The sequence below is a fragment of the Chlorocebus sabaeus genome, chromosome 11 (assembly GCF_047675955.1).
Source record: "Chlorocebus sabaeus isolate Y175 chromosome 11, mChlSab1.0.hap1, whole genome shotgun sequence".
NCBI lineage: Eukaryota > Metazoa > Chordata > Mammalia > Primates > Cercopithecidae > Chlorocebus > Chlorocebus sabaeus.
In genome coordinates this window covers 16,410,460-16,428,337 of record NC_132914.1, presented here as the reverse complement: position 1 = coordinate 16,428,337, position 17,878 = coordinate 16,410,460, and the positions used below count along the sequence as shown (strand labels likewise).

The 17,878-nt window shown below is 39.3% G+C and overlaps 1 protein-coding gene across 15 annotated transcripts in view; it reads left to right on the top strand.

Annotated features, from left to right (window-relative positions):
* Positions 1–1,983, top strand: part of EPS8 (EGFR pathway substrate 8, signaling adaptor) — a 168,162-nt gene extending 166,179 nt beyond the window's left edge. For all 15 annotated transcript variants that reach the window (XM_007967770.3, XM_073020516.1, XM_073020509.1 and 12 more), the window contains one exon: positions 720–1,983. In XM_007967770.3, coding sequence (XP_007965961.1) covers positions 720–833 — 114 coding nt within the window. In that variant the 3' untranslated portion in view covers positions 834–1,983. The remainder of the gene's footprint in view (positions 1–719) is intronic.
* Positions 1,984–17,878: the final 15,895 nt, after the last annotated feature.

Below are 17,878 nucleotides of genomic sequence, written 5' to 3'. Positions count from 1 at the left end.
TCATATTCCTAAAATTTCTGAATTCCTTCATCCCACACCTGCCTATCATTATTGTCATTTGCTGTCACCACCCACTTCAGGATAGCCTCTTGCTTCTTGTTCTCTTCCTATTCTCTGGATGGGAACTGAGGCAGAGGCTGACCACCTGAGGTTCTTTATGTTCCTCAGCCACCTTCTACCACCTCACCCTTTCCTTGGATCTAGTTAATCTTTTAGATTATTCGCCTGTGTTGCCAGAGACTTCAGTTGATGGGAAAGGAAAGCCAGCATGATCGGAGGATCAGAACTATATGGAGGGGAAACTGGGTGAATTCCGAGCCCACTCTGGCCTGAGTTAAAATCTTCTAAAGGCAGATCAGTATCTTGTTTGACCCCAAAAGAGTTCTTTGATAATTTACCGTGTTATTATGCTTATTGTACACATATCCTCTTTTTTCTCTCAGCAAACCTAGAGTACTACACATACATGATTGATTATCATTCATTTCTAATGAAAGGCCTGGTGGGTGAATTGCCTTAACGGACTTTACAAAATGAAAAATTATTAATGTGATATATGAGTGAAGTGCAGAAGCTTCACTTAAAAAGGGGAGCCGTTAGCTTTCCTAAAGAGATACTCGAAGAAAACCACAGTAGACTTTTGTTCTGAGCCATTTCATGATATGACCTGCAGCCTGCACGATTCAGTAACCATCTTGTCTGAACTATTTATCTTTCAGGATAGCAGTGGCAGCTCTGAGTTACAAGAAATTATGAGAAGACGACAGGAAAAAATCAGTGCTGCTGCTAGTGATTCAGGAGTGGAATCTTTTGATGAAGGAAGCAGTCACTAATTTGTTTGTTTGTTTTTAAACTCCATTGTTTTTGGCATTATTCCAACATGCTTTGTTTTAAGAAGCCTTGAAGGGAATGTCAGATTCATTTTTCTGGGTGTAATTTATCGCCATAAAAGACCCATGCAAACCTGAGTGAGCACAGGATTTGCTTCTAGGCGCATTATTTTTATTAAAACTGAAAAAAATTAAACTGAATTTTTTGACCTTGGAAAATATTTTTCTCACTTTACCAAGGTGAAGTCTCCTTTATTAGATTAATTATTCGGTCCCCATCCCGGGGTATAAGCAGCAATTGTTCTGATGGTGGTGGAGTTCTTCACTGCAACAAAGCAACAATATCGTCCATGATTCAAAATCTAAGCAATTTCGATTGTGCCTGTGAATATGGTGTCTGTCATTCAGGGCGTAGCTCACTGTAGGCTAGCCTCTGCTTACTTAGGTCTCTTCTCTGACATAATCAACGGAAGAATATTTAGATTTATTTAAAGTTCTTAATGCCAACAGTTTAAAACAATTAAAACATTTGAATGAACTGTAAAGTACAGCCATACCTTGGACATGCAAATATCAATCTATGGAGCATTCTCAAGACAGTTTGTCATGGCTCTGTCAATTGCAGTTCCTTGTGTAGCTTGTATTTTGATTTAGTTTATATTCTGCTTATTATGTATACTGTGTTCTTACATATGAGAAAGCACAAATGGGAAAGAGGTCATGTCTGCTCAAAGTCTAGCAAAGGAAGTAGTCTGCATTGGTGTGCATTACAGTATTTTGCTTAATAAAAGCCTCAGTTCTGAATGTTGATATAAGTAGTTAAAAGGAAATGGGGCCATTTTATGTGTTTATCTGTGTCAAGTCTTTCTGGTATTAAGAAGCACTTAATTTACACATATTTTAATCCTGTGAAAGAGTCCACATAGAGAAAAGAAAGATACCTAACCTTCAGCAAATGTTATTTTTGGAAACACAATTTTTGTCATTAAATGTTATATTATTTCACATATATAAAACAGATGTTATGTAAGAATGTTGTATATTTTAACATAAATCATTTAGAGAAATTATCTAGATTCATTAATTTTCATAGTGCCTTTTTCACATGAGTCAGCTGGAAAGTCTGCAATAAACAGTATTTGCTGTCTGTTAATAACTGGCTTCTGTCTCCTTGGCAAACAGGATCTGTGCTATATGGGCTGAGGATTCGAGTTGAGTGTAATGGGAAAAAGTGGAGAGCTACATTTTTTAAAAAGTATGTATTATTCTATTTCTGAGTGGGTAGAGAAGCTCTACAATACTTTTTTCGGTTATTTTTCTTCTTTTCGCCTCTCATTTCATTATCTTTTCCTTCTACCATCTAGTCATATTTGGTAATGGTAATGGAACTAATTTACACTGCACTTATGATTGCTAAATGCTTCCACATAAATGCTTTCCTGGATATTTACAACAGCTCTATATGAGTTATTACAGATGAGGAGATTTAGCTTCCTAGAAGCTAACTTTACCCAGATCCTGAAGGATGTGGGAGTTTCTCATCCTATATCTCTTGTTCTCTCTATAACACTGCCCCTTGGATAAAGTGGAACAAACATGAGCATGATAAAGGCAAATTAGTTTAGATCTTTTACATTTCAGAAGGACTGATACATATGTATAGTTTAGCCTTTATTGAAAGGGATAAGATGAAAGAAAATAAGATTCAAAAGTTAAAATAACCTGTGTGTAAAATAGCATATGAAAAGAATTGGTGTAATTTACATCTTTATGCTATAAGATGCCAAAGGAATGTATCACAGAGGTAGTAATTGCAGAAAGCAGTCACGTCAGCTAAGGGTGTGGGAACAAAGAGAAGAGGTTCCTGGAATTTAGAATCTTGAGAGAGCAGCACTACAGAATTTGGATCCAGACACCTGAGGGGTTTGGTCACTGCTATCTGAAGATTTGAGGAAAGACCCCACAAGTCTAACAGGGGAACACAACCTAATCAGTGCTTTTGCCTCAGGTATTTAGGAAAGGTTTCAGGAATTGAAAAACAGTTTAGAAAATCCATGGCTCTGAGACCTAGACTTTGGAGAAGAGCATGGCAGGTAGCTGGTGCTTGAATCTCTAAGAGGGCACGATGAGGATGCCTCTGGGAGCATGAGGAAAAGAAAACTGGTAAATTGAGCCAACTACTGCTCTGGGAATCATTTGCTACTTATTGAGTGAAGAACCACTACTGGGGTGATGTTGGTAGCAACAGGAAGTAAAACAGGAGGGAGAAGGCCCTTGTTCCCTCTCTAGCCGTCTATCTCACTATAGCACATGCTTTGGGCACAGTCTATTGAGCATGCACCTGGCAAAGCCCCAAATCTCAAAGATAAGAATAAAGAGATGGATTTGAAGCTGAGAGAATAACTCATAACCCATTCCAATCTCTAGTACTTAGCCTCTACACTTGCTCTTCTGTACGTATCTGAAATTTCATACAACAATAATTTTTAAAATGTGGGCCAGGAGCAGTGGCTCATGCCTATAATCCCAGTACTTTGGGAGGCCAAGATGGGAGAATTGCTTGAGGCCAGGAGTTCAAGATCAGCCTGGCCAACAAAGTGACACCTCATCGCTACAAAAAAAAAATGTATCCAGGTGTGGTGGCATTCACCTGTAGTCCCTGTTACTTCAGAGTCCAAGGTGAAAGTGTCGCTTGAGCCAGGAGTTCAAGGCTATAGTGAGCCATGATTGCACCACTGCATGTCAGCCTGGGTGATGGAATGAGATCCTATCTCTAAAAAAATTGATTAAAAAATTTTAAAAATAGAAAAAGCTTATGATTTTACCTAACAAGATGCAATCATCTTTCTCTGTTATTTAAGTAGTACTTAATATTGAGTACTTAATGTAAAGAAACGGTTAAACAGGCGAAAAGAGAACACTAAGACATCACAGAGGTGGCTAGAATAGGAAGCAGCTCCCACCCCTAGGGCTACAGAGCAAAGGGAAGGGATTACGTTTATCAGCATTTAGAAGATTGGAAGGAGAGTCTTAGAAAGCTTGGACTGGGATCCATGAAAAGGAGGCACGGTCTGGTGTTGGTCCTGGTGCCTCAGTAGCACAGAGGAAAGCCCCCTGTAGAGCTGGGACAGAGACCTCTGAGGAGGAGATTCTGGCCATTTGATGCTGGCACCTCTGAGAGAGTGCAGTGATGTTGATCCCAAAAATGTTAGGGTAAAAACTGTAAAGCAGAATAACCTGCTACTACTGGTCTCAACTGGTGGTGCCAGAGTAAAGATCTGTTTTACTGGCTTACAGCCAATTGGTTTTTGTGTGCCTTTGTGTAGTTTTCTTGTTTCTAGTTCTTCATGTTGAGCTTCTTGGACTGTGGAATTATAGCTTTTATTAAATTTGTAAAACTTTTAGCCATTATTGCTTTAATGATTTTTCTGTCCCTCCTACCTTCTCTTTTTGGGAGATTCCAATTTTATGTGTATTAGGCCATTTGAAGTTTTTCCAAGATCGTTGAGGCTCTGTTAATTTTTTACCAAGTTTTTGTTTCTCCTGTTTTATTTGGGTAGTTCCTATTGCTGTCTTCAAGTTCACTAACCTTTTATTCTTCTAATCTGCTTTTAATTGCTTCCATTATATTTTCAGCTCAGACATTATAGTTTCATAAAGTCTGACTTGAGTGTTTTGTTTTCTTAAAATATCTTCTATATCTCTGCTTTGCTCACTCAGTATTTTTCAGCTTTGCCAGTTATATGGAATACAGTTAGAATATCAGTTTTAAAAGAGGATTCTGTGAAGATGGCAGAGTAAGAAGTACCAGAAATCTGTCTACCCACCTAGACAGTAATTACACTGGCAGAATCTATTTGATGTAACTCTTTTGAAACTCTGGAATCCATTGATGGCTTGCAACTTTCAGGGAAAACCTTGGTTGGTAATTTGCAGTTAATTTTGGTAAATAACAAAAATCAATAATAACAATTTTGCTGTTAGCCCAGTAGTAGCTACCCATTCCCCACTCCCACGCCCTGTGGCATCAGATGCGCACGTTCCAGAAAGAGCCTGCACACAGCTTGTGGGAGCCGAGGTGGGCAAAACCGGCCTGTCCCCCCAACACAGGGGATCTGTTCTCTGATCATAGAGGTGCAAAGAGGCAGAGACCATTGTTGTTGTTTCCTCCACACATTATGGTCAACCCCTTCCCACAGGCTGAAGGTGACTTTTAGAGACTTTGAAGGCTGACACCATTTTTTCTTTTTCTTCATTTTTTGTCTCCTTTTGGGAGCCAGACATTGAAAACTACTACATTCTAAAGCAACCATATATAAGGGGGAAATTAGAAAGTCATTGTGCAGGCTGGGCGTGGTGGCTCAAGCCTGTAATCCCAGCACTTTGGGAGGCCGAGATGGGCGGATCACGAGGTCAGGAGATCGAGACCATCCTGGCTAACACAGTGAAACCCTGTCTCTACTAAAAAATACGAAAAACTAGCCGGGCGAGGTGGTGGGCGCCTGTAGTCCCAGCTACTCGGGAGGCTTAGGCAGGAGAATGGCGTGAACCCGGGAGGCGGAGCTTGCAGTGAGCCGAGATCGCGCCACTGCACTCCAGCCTGGGCAACAGAGCGAGACTCCGTCTCAAAAAAAAAAAAAAAACAAAAGAAAGAAAGTCATTGTGCAAGCCTAGGAGAAGGCACAGGTTCAGGAAGACCTTAACTTTACACCTCATGTTGATATTCAACACAGAGATAGCCTACAACAATTCAAAAAACAAAAAAACAATAGCAGAAAACAGCAAACTGGGGGAAAGGAGGCATCTAACAGGGTCTTAAGGAGGAGACTGATACCTCGAGTTACCACATTCGTAGATGCAAACGTCTGGTTTTCAACAACAAAAAAATCACAAGGCATACAAAGAAACTGAAAGTAGAGCCCATTCAAAGGAGAAAAACCAACAGAAATGATCCCTGAAAAAGATATGATGGCAGATCGACTAGATAAAGACTAAAGAAGCTGCCTTAAATGTACCGAAGAACTAAGGGAAGACATGGAGGAAGTCAAGAAAACTATGTATGGACGAAGTGGAAATTACAATAGATAACATAAAAAGAAATAGAATCCTGAAGTCTAAAAGTACAATAAGATGAAAAATTTACTCTAGAAATACAAAGACATATTTGAGCAGGCAGAGGAAAGAATCGGTGAAATTGAAGATAGGACAATGTAAATGATCAAGTATGAGGATCAAGAAGAAAAAAAAATGGAAGAAAAAGTGAACAGAACCAACCTGTGAAACACCATTAAGTCAACCAACATATGCACTGCGGGAGCTCAAGAGGAAGAATGGAGAAAGGAAGAGTGGAGAAAATATTAGAAGAAACAATGGCCACAAACATCTCAAATTTGATGAAGTATCTGAATATAAGCATTCTAGAAACTTAATGAACTCCAAATAAGATGAACTATGAACTCAAAGAGACACCACTGAGATTCAGTATAACCAAAGTGTCCAAAACCAAAAACAGAATCTTAAAAGCAGCGAGAGGGAAATGAGTCATCACCTACCAGGAATCCCTGATAAGATTATCAGCAGATTTCTCATCAGAAACTTTAAAAACTAGAAGGCAATGGATTAATACATTTCAAATGCTTAATGGGGGAAAAAAACCCCAAAACTTTAAACCAAGAATCCTACATTTGGCAAAACTTGTCCTTCAAGAATGAAGGAGAAATTATGACATTCCAAAATAAACAAAAGCTGAGGGAATTTTTTACCAATAGACCTCCCCCGCAGGAAATGCTAAAGGGAGTCCTGAAGTTTGAAATGAAAGCATACCAAACAGTAACTTGTAGTTACTGTTGACAAACATAGACAAAATCTGGATCTCAGTGACGGTAAATACATGGGCAATTATAAAAACTAGTATCGTAACATTGGCATGTAATTCCACTTCTTGTTTTCCATATGATTGAGAGGCTAATACATTTTAAAAACAATTATTGTCAAACCTAGTGGAACTTCACATTTTCATTAAAAGATTTATTAGTTTATGTTTCTGGATCCACAATGTATAAAAATGTAATTTTGTGACACCAAAAACTGAAGCAGATGGGGACATAGCTGTTAAAGGAACAGAGTTTGTCGAAGTTAAGCTGGTAAGCATGTTATAACTTCAAGATGTTAAATGTAATTCTCATGCTAGTCACAAGGAAAATAGCTTAAAATATACACAAAAGCTAAAAAATAAATTTAAAAACTTTTATTTATAGTAGCATAAAACAAAAATAAAATCCTTAAGAATTATACAAGGCAGTGTGAAATTTGTTCAGTGAAAACTATGAAACATTTCTGAGAGAAATTAAAGAGGGCACAAATAAATGGAACAAAATCCCATATTCACGGATTGGAAGACTTAATACTGTTAAGATATCAATAATATCTGAGCCAGTCTACAGATTTAGATTGACAATCTCTCTGAAAATCCCAATGATGTGAGTTGTTTTTGGATTTGTTTTGTTTTTTGTCGAAATAGAGAAACCTATCCTAACATTCATGTGAAATCTCAAGGGACTGTAAATAGCTCCCTGCCCCCAAAAGAAATTCTGAAAAAGAAGAAAAAAGCTGGAGGACTCACACTTCATGATTTCAAAACTTACCACAAAGCCACAGTAATAAAAATAGTGTGGTACTTGCAAATAGACATATACTACTGCCCCACCTGAGTGTTTTGCCAGTGGCCTGGGAGCAGTTCAGACCCTCAAACACAGCCGCTGCTTGACCCCGAGGGGCCAGAGGGGAACAAAGGTAGGGACCTGATCCGAACTCCCCAGAATCTGAGCACACTGTCAAGGGATATTATGCTTAGATGTGTGGTCTGAACTCAAGCAGGGGAAGAGCTTCCACTTCCAGAACACTGAGAAGAATGATGTGAGAGTTTGTGTACTGGTGCGGGTGCGAAGCTAGGTGCCCCTTCCTCCACAAGACTGGTCTTGGAAAAGTGTAGCCCATTGGCCAGATGCAAATTCTGCCTGAGGGAGCCCTGTGGCCTGGAACACTTGAACAGCTCAGTGATCTGGGCACAGAAGGCTTGGAACAAAACTAGCTGGCTGGGCCTGCTCTTGGGACAGATGCCAGAGGGAGAGCCAACTGGGAGGGTGTGAGCTGGGCAGACCCCACAGCTATCTGCTGAGCTCAGCTACCCTGAGCCTCGGGTACCATAAAAGCTGCACACCCACAGCACAACTGCCCTGCCCAGAGATCTGCCCTTGACCCACGCATCACCAGAGCACTTGCAGATATACCCCAGAGCCCACTCTAACTCTGCCAAGCTGAGAGGTCCAGTGGGTTCCTGGGAAGCTATGGGTCTCCTGGTGACCTAAGCACCTTTTTCACAAAGTGGCAGAAGAGAGAAGAAAGCAGAGGAAACTGCCACTTATAAACTATCAAATCTCGGAAGAACTCATTATCATGAGAACCTCATGGGGGAAACTGCCCCCATGATTCAATCACCTCCCACCAGATCCCTCCCTTGACATGTAGGGATTATGGGGATTACAATTCTAGACAAGATTTGGGTGGGGACACAGAGCTAAACCGTATCAGGAGGGGAGGCTGCAGCCAACCAGGGAGCCTCTTGGGGCTAAGGAGATGCAGGCATAGAGCCAGTGATTGAAAGGGCCTCCCCCAAGGCCCAGGAACAGACTTAGTGAGGGAATTATTGCTCACGCCTGCATCTCCTCCTCTCCAGAGCTCTTCTGTGAACACACTGAAGAAATACAAGAGGCACACAGTTGAGTAAGTACATATCTGCCAGCCTTTACTCTTAAGCACCATATTACTGGATTGGAGTGTGAATTACACCATCAAGCAAAAATTCCTTCAATTTCCAATGAAGAAAACTAGCCACAGCTGAAGAACCAGTATAGAGCCTTGGTCCTCTGAAAGCACCTAGAAACAAAACCAATCAACTATACACACAGCATACACCACCATCAAACCCTCAAGAGAAAAAAGAATATAAAAACAAAAAAAGCCTCAACCAAATGACAGCAACTTCAAAAAGATAAAGAAACACCAGACCTCTCAGATGAGAATGAAACAGTACAGGAAACCCAGCAATTCAAAAAGTCAGAGTGTTTCCATAGCTCCAAAGGATGACAGTATAAGATAAAGAAACACCAGACCTCTCAGATGAGAATGAAACAGTACAGGAAACCCAACAATTCAAAAAGTCAGAGTGTTTCCATAGCTCCAAAGGATGACAGTATCTCCCCAGCAATGGATTCTAATCAGATTGAAATATCTAAAAAGGAAGACAGAATTCAAAATTTAGATGGCAAGGAAATTCAATGAGATTCAAGAGAAAGTTGATACCCTATCCAAGGAAGCCAATAAAACGATCCAAGAGTTAAAAGATGACCATTTAAAGAAAGAACAAAGCTGAACTGGAGTTGAAAGCTTCACTACAGTAATTTCAAAATACAGTTGGAAGCTTTAACAACAGACTGAACAAAGCTGAGAAAGAATTTCAGAGCTTGAAGACTAGTCCTTCAAATAAACCCAGTCAGATAAAATTAAGAAAAAAGAATTTTAAAAAGTGAACAGACTGGATGTGGTGGCTCACACTTGTAATCTTAGTGCTTTGGGAAGCTGAGGCAGGTAGATCACTTGAGTCCATGAGTTAGAGACCAGCCTGGCTAACATGGTGAAACTCCATCTCTACCAAAAATTTAAAAAAATGAATAAATAAAATTAGCCATGTATGGTAGCACATGCTTGTAATCCCAGCTACTCAGGAGGCTGAGACAGGAAGGTAGCTTGAACCAGGGAGGTCAAGGATGCAGTGAGCCATGATTGTGCCACTGCACATCAGCCTGGGCTACAGAGAAAGAACCTATTTCAAAAATAAATAAATAAATAAATTTTTAAAAATAAACTTAAAAAAATAAAAATGAACAAAACCTCCATGAAATATAAAGAAACCAAATCTATGATATAGGGGTTCGGTCAGGATGGCACGGAAAATTATAAGATGCAAACCTTCTTGGAGGGCCTGGGGGGTTTGCATAAGCTTCAGTAATAAACTTGGCTGAAGGCAGCTTTGTCCCCTTAGTTAAATAAATTAGAGTAGAAACAAAGGAATGTGGGGAGTTTACCTAACTAGCTTGTTTACTCATGTCCTAAGACTAGTCTTTGATCTACCACAGGTGCTTAATTGCTTTCTACTCAGGAAGTCCACAATGTCAATTACCCTCTAGTGGTGTTGACTCAAGCCTTTGTCAATTAATCTTTCCTGAATAAATGCAAGTCTCACTGGCTGGTCAGGGCCACGGCTGCGACTAAGTGACCCGGACACTCAGTCAAACTGGCAAAGCAGAATATCTGTGTGTCAGGGTACTTCATTCATCTGTCATTGGGTCAGGGTCTGCGGGACAGACCCCCACACTATGACTCATTGACATTCCTGAGAGAGAAGGAATAAAGAATAAGCACCTTGGAAAATATATTTGAGGATATGGTCCATGAAAATTTCCCCAATCATGCTAGAGAAGTTGATATACAAATTCAAGAAATTTGGAGAACACCTGCTAGATACTAAACAAGACAACTGTCTCCAAGACACTTAGTCATCAGACTTTCCAAGGTCAACATGAAAGAAAAAAATCTTAAAAGCTGTTAGAGAAAAGGGTCAAATCACTCATAAAGGAAACTCCATCAGGTTAACAGGAGACTTCTCAGCATAATCCAAGCCAGGAGAGATTGGAGGCCTATTTTCAGGATCCTTGAAGGAAAGAAATTCCACTGGGCGTGGTGGCCCATGCCTGTAATCCCAGCACTTTGGGAGGCTGAGGCAGGCAGATCACCTGAGGTCGGGAGTTCGAGACCAGCCTGACCAACATGGAGAAACCTTACCTCTACTAAAAATACAAAAAAATTAGCCAGGCGTAGTGGCAGGCGCCTGTAATCCAGCTACTCAGGAGGCTGAAGCAGAAGAATCGCTTGAACCCGGGAGGTGGAGGTTGCAGTGAGCCAAGATTGCACCACTGCACTCCAGCCTGGGCAACAAGAGCGAAACTCCGCAAAAAAATAAAAATAAGAAAAGAAATTCCAACCAAGAATTTCATATCCCACCAAAACTAAGCTTCATAAGCAAAGCAGAAATAAAATCTTTCCCAGACAAGTAAATGCTAAGGGAATTTATTATCCCTAGAACAGTCTTATAAGATATCCTTTAGGCCTGGGGAGTTCTTAACATGGAAATGAAAGAGCAATATCTGCTACCACAAAAACACACTAAGCACATAGCTCACAGGTATTATAAAGCAACTACACAATAGAGACTACAAAGTAACCAGCTAATAACATGACAGGGTCAAACTCTCACCTACAAATATTAAACTTGAATGTAAATGGTCTAAATGCCCTGCATAAAAGGCACAGCCTGGCAAGTTGAATTAAAGAAAAACAAAAACCCAACTGTCTTCTGTTTTCAATAGACTTCTTCAGAAGGAGCAGAAGTTGCTATTCCTATATCAGATAAAGCAGACATTAAGCAAGCAATAGTTAAACAGGACAAAGAAAGTCATTACATAATAATAAAGTGTTCATTCAATAAGACTTAATTATTCTAAATATATACACACCCAACATTGGAGAACCCAGCTCAGAAACAGGTACATTTAAATGTATGAGAAGATATAGATAGCCACACAATAATAGTAGGAGACTTCAACACCCCACTGACAGCATTAGACAGACCATCAAGGCAGAAAAGTAACAAAGAAATTCCAACTTAAATTCAACACTTGATCGATTAGACCTGATAGTCATCTACAGAACACTGTACCCGTTAACACAGAGTATACATTCTTCTCATCAGCACATGGAATATACTCTAAGACTGATCACTTGCTCAGCCATAAAGCAAATCTCAATAAATTTTAAAAATGTTAAAATCATACCAACCATACTCTTGGACTGCAGTGGAATAAAAATAGAAATCAATACCAAAATCTCTCAAAACCTTACAATTACATGGAAATTATATAACTAACTCCTGAATTACTTTTGGATACACAACAAAGTTAATCCAGAAATTTAAAAAAAAAATTGAAATAAATAAAAACAGAGAAAACACCAAAATTTCTGGGAGGTAGCAAAAGCAGTGTTATTACCATGAAAGTTTATAGTGCCAAACACCTATCTCAAAAAGTTAGAAAGTTCTCAAATTAATGATATAACACCACATCTAAAGGAACTAGAAACATATGAACAAAATAAAGCAAGCAAAAAAAAGAAGTAAAGTCCAAGCAGAACTAAATCAAATTGAGACTCAAAAATCAGTACAAAGGATCAATGAAACTGAAAGTTGGTTTTTTGAAAAGATAAATAAGATTGATAGACCACTAGCTAGATTAACAAAGAAAACCGAAGATCCAAATAAGCACGATCAGAAATGACAAAGGTGACATTACAATCAATCCCACAGAGATACAAAAAATCCTCAGAGACTATTAGGAAAAATTCTACACACACAAACTAGAAAATCTAGAAGAGGCCGGGCGCGGTGGCTCAAGCCTGTAATCCCAGCACTTTGGGAGACCGAGACGGGCGGATCACGAGGTCAGGAGATCGAGACCATCCTGGCGAACACCGTGAAACCCTGTCTCTACTAAAAAATACAAAAAACTAGCCGGGCGAGGTGGCGGGCGCCTGTAGTCCCAGCTACTCGGCAGGCTGAGGCAGGAGAATGGCGTAAACCCGGGAGGCGGAGCTTGCAGTGAGCTGAGATCCGGCCACTGCACTCCAGCCTGGGCGACAGAGGGAGACTCCATCTCAAAAAAAAAAAAAAAAAAAGAAAAGAAAATCTAGAAGAAATGGGTAAATTCCAGGAAACACACAACCTCTCAAGATTGCATCAGGAAGAAATCGAAAACCTCAGCACACCAGTCATGAGTTCCAAAATTGAATCAGTAATAAAAAATCTACCAACCAAAAAAAGCCCTGGACCAGAGGAATTCATAGCCGAATTTTGCCAGGCATACAAATGGGCTGGTATGAATCCTACTGAAACTATTCCAAAAAATTAAGGAGGAGTGACTCCTCCCTAATTCATTCTATGAAGCCAGCATCATCCTGATGCCAAAATCTGGCAAAGGCTCAATTAAATATGAAGACTAAAGGCCAATATTCCCTACAAATATAGATTCAAAAAATCCTTAACAAAATTCTAGCAAATTGAATCCATCAGCATATGAGAAAGTTAATTTATCACAATCAAGGAGGCCTTATTCTTAGGATGCAAGGTTGGCTCAATGTACATATGCAAATCAATAAATGGGATTCACCACATAGACAGAATTAAAAACAAAGACTATGTGATCATCTCAACAGGCGTGGAAAATGATTTTGATAAATTCTAACATCTCTTCATGATTAAAAAACCTTCAACAAACCAGGCATCGATGGAATATACCTCAAAATAATAAAAACCATCTATGTCAAACCCATAGTTGACATCATACTAAGCCAGCAAAAACTGAAAGCATTCCCCCTGAGAATTCGAACAAGACAAGGATACCCAGTTTCTCCACTCCTGTTCAACATAGTACTGGAAGTCCTTGGCAGAGCAATCAGGCAAGAGAAAGAAATAAAATGAATCCAAATAGAAAAAAAAAAAGTCAATCTATCTCTCTTCACTCTTGATATGGTTCTATCCATAAGAAAAACCCTAACGACTTTGCCTAAGTCCTCCTAAAACTGAAAGGCTTCAGTAAAGTTTTAGGATATGACATTAATGTACAAAACTCAGTAGCATATCTACACACCAATAACATTCAAGCTGAGCCACATACACATACAAATACCTAGAAATTCAGCTAACCAGGGAGGTAAAATATCTCTACAAGGAGAACTGCAAAACATTGGTGAAAGAAATCATAGATGACACAAACAATAGGAAAACATTCCATGCTCACAGATTGGAAGAATCAATATTGTGAAAATGGCCATATTACCTAAAACAATCTATAAAGTCAATTCTGTTCCTATCAAACTACCATTGTTATTTTTCACAGAATTAGAAAAAAACTACTCTAAAATTCATATGGAACCAAAAAGAAATCTGAACACCAAAAGCAGCCTTAAGTAAAAAGGATTATATTATCTAACTTCAAACTATACTTCAAGCCTACAGTAATCAAAAACGCATGATACTGGTACAGAAGCAGACACATAGACCAATGAAGAATAATAGAGAACCCAGAAATAAAGTTGCCTACCTACAATTATCTTATCTTTGACAAAGTTTTCAAAAATAAACAGGGGGAAAAGGACTCCCTATTCAATAAATGGTGCTGGGATGACTGGCTAGCCATATCCAGAAGAATGAAACTAGACCCCTACCTATTACCACACACAAAAATTAACTCAAGATGGATTAAAGACTTAAAGGTAAAGCCTCAAGCTATAAAAATCCTAGAAAACCTAGGAAATACCCTCTTGACATTGGTCTTGGCAAAGAATTTATTGCTATTACAACAACAACAACAAAATGGACAAGTAGGACCTAATTAAACTAAAGAGCTTCTACACAGCAAACGAAACTATCAACAGAGTAGACAGACAACCTACAGAATGAGGGAAAATATTTGCAAACTATGCATCCAACAAAGGTCTAATATCCAGAATTTATAAGGAACTTAAGCAAATCAACAAGCGAAAAACAAATAAGCACTTTCAAAAGTAGGCAAAGGGCCAGGTATTGTGGCTCATGCCTGTAATCCCAGCACTTTGGGAGACTGAGGCGGGTGGATCACCTGAGGTCAGGAGTTCAAGACTAGCATGACCAACATGATTAAACCCTGTCTCTACTAAAATTACAAAATTAGCCAGGCATAGTGATGCATGCCTATAATCCCAGCTACTCAGGAGGATGAGGCAGGAGAATCTCTTGAACCCGGGAAGTGGAGGTTGCACTGAGCCGAGATCATGCCATTGCACTCCAGCCTGGGCAACAAGAGCAAAACTCCATCTCAGGAAAAAAAAAAAAAAAAGTAGGCAAAGAGCATGAACAGACACTTCTGGAAAGAAGATGTGTAAGCAGCCTGCAAGCATATGAAAAAATGCTCATCATCACTAATGATCAGAGGAATGCAGATCAAAATAACAATGAGAGACCATCTCACAGTCAGAATGGCTATTACTAAAAACTCAAAAAACAGATGGTGAAGCTATAGAGAAAAGGGAACACATACACATCACTGATGGGAATGTAAATTAGTTCAGCCACTGTGGAAAGCAGTTCGCAGATTTCTCAAAGAACCTAAAACAGAACTGTCATTTGACCTAGCAATTCCATTACTGGGTATATATCCAAAAGAAAACAAATTGGCCAGGCGCAGTGGCTCACGCCTGTAATCCGAGGACTTTGGGAGGCGGAGGTGGGCAGATCACCTGAGGCTGGGCGTTCGAGTTCAGCCTGACCAACATGGAGAAACCCCATCTCTACTAAAAATACAAAGTTAGCTGGGCGTGGCGGCGCATGCCTGTAATCCCAGCTACTCGGGAGGCTGAGAATCACTTGAACCCAGGAGGCGGAGGTTGTGGTGAGCTGAGACCACGCCATTGCACTCCAGCTTGGGCAATAAGAGCGGAAAACAAATCATTTTACCAAAAAGACATACACTTGCATATTCATAGTAGCACTATTCACTATAGCAAAGACATGGAATTAACTTCAGTGCCCATTAACAATAGATTGTATAAGGAAAATGTGGAAAATGTACACCGTGGAATACTACGCAGCCATAAAAAGAATGAAATCATGTTCTTTGCAGCAACATGATGGCACTGGAGGCCATTATCCTAAGTGAATTAATGCAGACATGGAAAAACAAATATTACATGTTCTCAGTCATAAGTTGGAGCTAAACACTGGGTACTCATGGACATAAAGATGGGAACAGTAGACACTGGGGACTCCAAAAACAGGGAGGGAGAGAGGTCGAGGCAAGGGTGAAAAAGCTACTTATGGGGTACTTTGCTACCAATGGGGTACTATCTGGGTGATGGGTGTGTTCACACCCCAAACCTCAACATCAACGTGATATACCTTTGTAACAAATCTGCACATGCACCCCCAAATCTAAAATAAAACTTGAAAAAAAAAAAAGACATATAGACCAATGAAATAGAATAGAGTCCAGAAATAAACCCTTGCCTCTATAGTCAAATGAGTTTTCACAGGGGTACCAAGACCAGTCAATGGGGGAGAAAACAGTCTTTTCAACAAACAGTGCTGGAAATACTAGGTATTCACATACAGAAGAATGAAGTCGGGGCCTTACCTAACAAAATTTAACTTGAATGGATCCGTGACCTAAATGTAAGACCTAAAACTATGAAACTCTTAGAAGAAAACATAGGGCAAGAGTTTGCAACATTGAATTTGGCAATTGTTTCTTGGATATTACACCAAAAACAGAGAAAATATAAGGAAAAAATAGAAAATAGGAGTTCATTAATTTTTTTTTAGTTGTGCATGAAAACACACTATCAGCAGAGCAAAAATGGCAGCCAACATATTGGGAGAAAATGCTTCCAAGTTGTATATCTGTTAAGGGACTAATATCCACAGTTACTGTTTAACGGGTATCGAGTTTCCATTTAACAAGATGAAAAGTGTTTTGGAGATGAACAGCAATGATATGACTGCATAACATTATGAATGTATTTAATACCACTGAATCATACATGTAAACATGTTAAAGATGGTGAATTCTGTGTGTATTTTACCATAATAGAAAAATTGAAAAAAAAATATCTCCTAATATCCTTGTTTATTCTATCATCTTTGTAGCTTCTAGCTTGATTTTAATTGATTTTGTTGCCTTCACTATAGGTCTCATTTCTCTGTATGACATATAATTTTTAATTTGATGTCAGACATTGGGAATTTTATCATATGTTGCACACTTTTTATCTTTATAAACTATTATTGAGATTTGTTTTGGGATACTATTAAGTTACTTGGAAATAGTTTGATCCTTTCTGATCTGGCTTTTAAGCTTTGTTAGGTTAAACCAAAGCAGTATTTATACAAGGGCTAATTTTATCCCACCATTAAGTCAAATCCCTTCTGAATATTCCACGTATTGTTCCGTGAATTATAATGTTTTTCATTTTGTCTGGTGGGAATGAGAACTATTTCTGGTCCTGTGTCAGGCTCTGGAAATTGTTCCTTCTAATCCTTTCAGGTGGTTCTTTTCTCAGTCTTGGGCAGTTTTCTCCTATATATGCCCTTATCAATACTAACTTGAAGAATCTATGAGGACCCTGTGAAGATCTTTGGAGCTCTCTCTTTGGATAGTTCTCTCCTCTCTGCCACTCTGTCCTGTGAACTTTAGTTCCCTTGTCCTTCTCACACTATCAACTTTGTCTTCCCAACTCAAGGGATCTGGAGTCCTCATGGGCTCCCTGCACTATAGCTTGGAAACAATCTTTTTGTTTTGTGTGTGTGTGTGTGTTTTTTTTTTCAGAGTCAGGGTCTCACTAGCCTTTAAACCTGGCTTCAAGTGATCCTCCTGCCTTGACCTCCCAAAGTGTTAAGATTTTAGGCGTGAGCCACTGCACCCAGCCAGAAACAATCTTTAGGCAGAAAGCTGGAACAATTGTAGGATTTCCTCATGCATTTTTAATCTTTCTGTAATCACTGGCATTCATCGTCTAGTGTTCAATATCTTGAAAGCTACCCTTTCATGTATTTTGTTTTCTTCAATTGTTTCAGACTGGAGGGTAAATCTAGTCCCTCTGACTTCACCTTGGCCAAAACTGGGAGCAGTTTCACCTTGCTTATTAAAGCATATTTTCACTGTATACAAATATAAAATTCTAGGTTACCATTTTTAACTCTCGCACTTTAAAAATGTCATTTCATTGATTTTGGGGTTTCATTGTTCCTGACGACATGACAGCCATCATTCGTGCTTTTCCCTGTGGCTTTTTCCAAGGTTCTTTTTGGTATCTTTCATTTTCAACAGCTTGATTATCAAGCTGATGTG